The sequence below is a fragment of the Mandrillus leucophaeus genome, unplaced genomic scaffold (assembly GCF_000951045.1).
Source record: "Mandrillus leucophaeus isolate KB7577 unplaced genomic scaffold, Mleu.le_1.0 Scaffold91, whole genome shotgun sequence".
NCBI lineage: Eukaryota > Metazoa > Chordata > Mammalia > Primates > Cercopithecidae > Mandrillus > Mandrillus leucophaeus.
Window position 1 is genome coordinate 100,247 of NW_012109919.1, and position 6,281 is coordinate 106,527.

General features: G+C 47.6%; 1 protein-coding gene and 1 pseudogene across 1 annotated transcript in view; one reads left to right on the forward strand and one right to left on the reverse strand.

Moving 5' to 3' along the window:
• Positions 1–564, reverse strand: part of LOC105531823 — a 10,043-nt pseudogene extending 9,479 nt beyond the window's left edge.
• A 947-nt stretch (positions 565–1,511) lies between these two features.
• Positions 1,512–6,281, forward strand: part of LOC105531824 (putative GED domain-containing protein DNM1P46) — a 5,200-nt gene continuing 430 nt past the window's right edge. Inside the window, 3 exon segments of the mRNA XM_011969826.1 lie at positions 1,512–1,601; positions 5,527–5,729; positions 6,194–6,278. Coding sequence (XP_011825216.1) covers positions 1,512–1,601; positions 5,527–5,729; positions 6,194–6,278 — 378 coding nt within the window.

A 6,281-nucleotide genomic window follows, 5' to 3' on the forward strand; every position in this document is an offset into this window, starting at 1 on the left:
TGAGCGGCGGCTGGGCTCCTGGTTCTTGTGGAAGATAGACGCCAGCAACCTCAGTTTGGCCTTGAACCCTGACACGGACATCTTCCCCTCATCTCCGCGGGGAGGGGCGCAGAAGGGGAGCCCTCCTCCGGAGCTGTGGTCATGGCCCAGACCACCTGGCAGGACCGCCCGGCCGAGCTCTAGCGACTCGGCCTCTCCCCGCCGCCTGGACCCTGGTGGGAGCCGGCTGGAAAATGGCAAGGGGCACGGAGGCCTTGGCGGGAGCTGTGTGGCGGCCTGGGGGGCTGCTCCATTTGTAACTGACTCCACAGACAGGAGGCAAGGCTCCTGTCAAGCCGCAGATTAAAAGGGCAACAGCACCACGGCCCCAGCTACCACCTGGGAAAGGGCTGCCCCCACCCTGCCACTGTCCCTGTCACCCCTCACTCCTCACCCCACAACCCTCACGCCTCAACCCGGCGCACCCGCGCGCACCCGTTTCGGCGGGTACACCAGTCCAGAGCGTGCACTCGCTCCTGGCTGCCCCCTCCTCCCCTTGACGCAGCACCTTTCTGTGCGACCCATCTGATCCCTTCCTCACACTCGCGGCATAACCACAAACTCGTGTGTGTGTGTGTGTGTCCCAAGGGTGGGTGAGTGGGTGTGTCTCCCAAGGGAACAGAGCACTGCTGAGTTCAGGCTGATTATTAGTTCCAGGGCAAAATACAGTCACAAGAAGGCTATGTGCTGATTTGTCTTTTGTGGTGACATCATGTTGCTCATGTTTTATGTTTTTCAGAGTTCATTAGTTTCTATTTGTTCTCAGTTAATATCCAGCTGAATAGATTATGTAAGTAGAATACCCCCAAACTGAAAGTCACCTACATAAAATATAGTGAAAAATATGTCATCCACTTAAACTATAGTTGAAGATGTGTACACATTAGTTTTGTGTAGCCAACACTGGATAATGGGTAAGGGCACAGGATCCCTGGGCTAGACTGCCTGGGTTCAGGTTCCAACTTAGCCACTTGCTGGCTGTGAAATACTTGGCAGCTTTAAGCCTCAGTTTCTTTTTTTTTTTTTTTAACTTAATCCCAAATGTGATAGTAAGTCTCAGTTTCTTGATCTGAAAAACAGAAATTATTCAATGAGAGTCTATGTGAAAACTTTAAAGTTTTTAAAGCCACTGCCTGGCCCAGGAAAGTCCTCAGCTTTAGCCGTTATTAGCTATGATTCTTATTGTGTTGGCTACACGTGCATTAATGAGACAGGAAAACGATCAAGGATAACAACCAAGAATCCAAATTATCTCATCAGACCCAGAGAGATGCACATGTGTGCATGCTCTTGTTTCAGCTCAGAGCTCTTTGTCTAGAAGGCTCTTGAACTCAGAGGCCCAGGCACTATCAACTTGACTTGGCAGTGGAGTCATCGCTTTTGTTGATCAATGAAATTGACATAATGCTCTTTTCTTTTTTTTTTTTTTTGGCACCAACCATGTGCCTAGAGCTAACTGTGTCAGGAAGAGCATGCTTCAGTTGGCTGGAGTGAGCAATTCAACTTGTGGAGGAATGAGAAATGTTACTGTTGAGCCAAGAAACATAAAACCCCAGGGTAAGGTAGGAATCACTGAAAGCCAAGCAGAGGAACTGGCATCCAGTAATGAGTTAGACTTTGTCAGCCTCTGGCCCTACAGATGGCTCTTTGGAGAGGAAAAAATTAAGCCAGGCCCGAGGGCACAGATCCTAAGGGAATGCTGGCAGCTCTAGGCTGTCTATGGAAGAGAAGCAGAGGGTGGCACCTGGTTGAAAGAGGGGGTTGGGGGACATAGCTTGATCCTGTGTATATAGATGGAGTCCCTGATTCCTGAGACTGGGGAAGGAGATCATGCCCAGATCAGGGGACCTCAAATCAGAACCCTTCCCACCCACACACCTTCTTTTCAGGGCATCTTTCATTGCAAACAACAGATAAACTAGTTGGAAAGCTCAGCAGATTCTCACGGTGGTGCCTAGCAGACCAGGCCTAGCTGCCCTTTACCCTGTGACTGAGGATGATGCCACTGGCCTGTAAGCACACATTGGAAAATCTTTACATCCATGGACATGCCATTCCCACAGAGACAGCTGTGCATGGTTCTTTAGGTTTGTGGTGCTGTCCTGGCAGTTGCCTTACAAATATGTAGGATTAAAATGGGATACCCTAGAGCTTATCTAACATTTATCCTCCTCCCCCTCAAAATGAAGGGGAACTAGTTTTGTTAGTTTTATGAAAGATGGATCTGTCATTGTTTTTAGAATCTTTGGAGAAAGATTTCTTGGGAGGAAGCTATCCTGAACCCCCAGAGATTTTCTCATTTACTGGCGCACCAGCTTTAGAGTCTTAAGTCTTCATCCTGGCTCAGCTACCCTCCAGCTGTGTGACCTTTGAAAAGTTGCTTGACTACACTGAGTCTTGTTGTCACCTATGAGTGGAGGTTGCTATATTGCTACTGTGTGGAGCACCTACCCCCAGGCACTCTTATAGAGTGATGGCGAAGATTAAATGCAATAATAAGGCTGCAGGAGGAGGATCACTTGAAGCCAGGAGTTCGAGACAAGCCTGGGCAACAAAGCCAGACCTCATTTCTATGAAAATGTTTTTTAAAAAATGAGCTGAACTTGGTGGCTTAGGCCTGTAGTCCCAGCTACTCGAGAGGCTGAGGTGAGACCACCTGAGCCCAGGAGTTTGAGGCTGCAGTGAGCCGTGATTGTGCCACTGCACTCCAGCCCAGGCAATAGAGAGAGACCCTATCTCAAATAAATGAATAAGTACATAAATAAAATAATAAAATAATGCATGCAATTAGTACACTAGTACATGATCAGGTACATGATAAATGCTTGATAAATGGTAGCCCCAATAAACTTTGTAATGTTTTGGGAGACGGTGTCCTTTGGACTCAGCCCAGAAGCATTTGAAGAGACTGTTTTGTATGATGGATATTTCCTACAGGTATAGACTATACCTTCAGGGACCCAAGGCATTGGCTCAATGGGGCACCTTGTTCTATTTACTCTTGTTTTGGGCAGCACCGATTGCCCTAGGGCTAAGCAGGACTGCCACCACAGATTGCCAAGAGTATCCCCCTCCCCAAGCTAGCCATAGGAAAGCCACTTGCATCATAAGACTACAGGAAATCAAAAGGAATAAAAAGCACAATTTAGTCACCTGCTCTCCAGCTGATGGGCAATAGGTTTTTGCTATTTTGAACAGAGCTGTAAGGAACATTCCTTGTCCACATACCGTGTTTTATATAGGCAAGAATTTCTGTTGCATTTAGAGTAGAATTGCTGGGCTAGGAGGAGTGTGAATATTCAACCCTATGAGATGGAGCCAAACTGTTTTCCAAAGTGGTCATACCAGTGTATACTCCCAGCAGCAGTTCTTAAGAGATCTCGGGATCTCTATCTTCTGGTGAGGTCACAAGCAGTCAAAAAGAATGAACGCCAGCTATAAACAACAATAAGAATCTTAGCAATATAATATTAAGTGAAAAAAACAAATTCCATAAGGATGCATACAGCATACTTTATATAGCTTGGAAAAGAAAATGTATATATAGGCCAGGTATGGTGGCTCATGCTTGTAATCCCAGTACTTTGGGAGGCCAAAGCAGGAGGATTGCTTGAGGCCAGGAGTTCAAGACCAGCCTGGGCAACATAGCAAAACCCTGTCTCTACGAAAACTAGAAAAATTAGCCAGGTGTGGTGGTGCAGGCTTGTAGTCCCAGATACTCATGAAGCTGAGGTGGGAGGATCTCTTGAGTTTAGGTGTTCAAGGTTACAATGAGTCATTGCACCACTGCACTCCACCCTGGGCAACAGAATGAGACCCTTTCTCTAAAGAAAAAAAAAAAAGTAAATAAGTAAAATTTAAAAACAAAATGTTGGCTGGGCATGGTGTCTCATGCCTGTAATCCAAGCACTTTTGGGGATCAAGGTGGGCACCTCATTAGGTCAGGAGTTCAAGACCAGCCTGATCAACATGGTGAAACCACGTCTCTACTAAAAATAGAAAAATTAGCCAGGCGTGGTGGTGCGCACCTGTAATCCCAGCTACTCAGCAGGCTGAGGCAGGAGAATCACTTGAACCTGGGAGGCAGAGGTTGCAGTGAGCTGAAATTGTGCCACTGCACTCCAGCCTGGGTGACAGAGCAAAACTCTGTCTCCAAAAGTAAAAATAAAATAAAATAATTTTTTAAAAGTTGTTTTTTTGAAAAGATTAACAACACCGACAAACAAAAGGAAACATGACAACTGATACCGCAAAAACTCAGGCTGGGCGCGGAGGCTCACGCCTGTAATCACAGTACTTTGGGAGGCTGAAGCAGAGAGATAACAAGGTCAAGAGATCGAGACTATCCTGGCTAACACAGTGAAACCCCGTCTCTACTAAAAATAACAGAAAAATAGCTGGGCGTGGTGGTGGGTGCCTGCAGTCCCAGCTACTTGGGAGGCCGAGGCAAAGAATGGCATGTACCTGGGAGACAGAGCTTGCAGTGAGCCGAGATCGCCCTACTGCACTCCAACCTGGCAACAGAGTGAGACTCCATTCCCCCCCACTCAAAAAAACAAAAAACAAACAAACAAAAAACTAGTGGCTATTATCAGCAACTATATGCAAACAAATAGGAAAACCTACTAAAACTAGATAAATTTCAAGACACATCCAGACTACCAAGATTGAACCAGGATGAAATCCAAAACCTGAACATACCAATAAAAAATAATGGGATCAAAGTGGTAATAAAAAGTCTCCCAGCAAAGAAAAGCCTAGGACCTGATGATTCACTGCTGAATTATAGCAAACATTTGAAGTAGACTAATACCAACCTTACCCAAACGATTCCAAAAATAGAGGAGGGAAGACTTCCAAACTCATTCTACAAGGCTAGTATTATCCTGATACCAAAACCAAAGATACATCCAAAAAAGAAAACTACAGGCCAATATCACTGATGAATATTGATGCAAAAATCCTCAACAAAATATTAGCTAATTGAATTCAACAACACATTAAAGCTGGGGTGCAGTGTCCCAGGTTCACTCAACACTTCCCATTTTCCTCTGTGTGTGTGTCTACTTTGCCGTGTTCCCTGGTGGCAGCAGGGGTGGCAGTGTTGGTGAGTGGGCCTCCCAGGACAAGGGGAAAGTGAGTGTGCCCATTTCTTGCCTCCTGCCAGGCATCTGCAGCCTGGCACAAGCTCTGGCCAGGTCTTCAAGCAAGGAACTTGGAGATATTCTTTTACAATTTCTGGATTGGTAACTTGAGGCAAATTCTGGATACTAGAGTCAGAACTAAGACAAGACTTGAATCACAGGAGTCTGTGGTCCCGAGAGGCAGAGGCGTGAAACCGTCTAGAGCTGGGTGTGTGTTCAGGCCAGTTGCTTCTCTCTGTGCCTCAATGTTCCAGGTACCATTGGAGGGGCTGAGATCCTAGGGATCCCTGGAGCCTGGCTGCATGGCCTGGCCACCTTGATGCCCTTGTGTGCTCCATGACAGGACAGCAAGGGCGAGGAGAATGGCTCCGACAGCTTCATGCACTCCATGGACCCACAGCTGGAGCGGTAAATGGAAACTACCCAGAACCTGGTGGAGTCCTACATGGTCATTGTCAACAAGACAGTGTGGGACCTCATGGTTGGTGTCATGCCCAAGACCACCATGCACATCATGATCAACAACATGCGTGCACCGCCTCATGGGGACAGGAGGTTCCTTTGGCACTGGAGATGCAGGTGGCCATGTTGGCCTGGGGGAGATGCCGACCAGCCCTATGGGACCAGGTCCACGGAGGGGGCATGTTCCAGACCATGAGCGGTGATCTCGCCCACTGTACTCCAGCCTAGTGACAGAGCAAGATCCTATCTCGAAAAACATTTTGAAACAACGAGAGTAGACAGGTGTCCTGGTGGCATGATAGGTCCAGGGTCCCCTCCCAGATCTGTGACCTTGGACACGTGACTTTTCCTCTGGACCTCAATGTCCCTTTCTGAGTGAGAAAAGGGCTGTGGGGAGGCAGATCTTTGAGTCTAAGTGGTGTAGAAGCCACATCTGAAAAGCCATACTCAGGGCTCCAAGTCCAGCACACAGTCCCACCAGGGCCCGGCAGGAGGCCAGTGCAGCACAGGCATCAGGTCCCAACCTCCTTCCTTCTTTGCCCACTCTCAGACCAAGGAGTTCATCTTCTCGGAGCTGCTGTTCCACCTGTACTCGCGTGGGGACCAGGACACGCTGATGGAGGAGTCAGCAGAGTC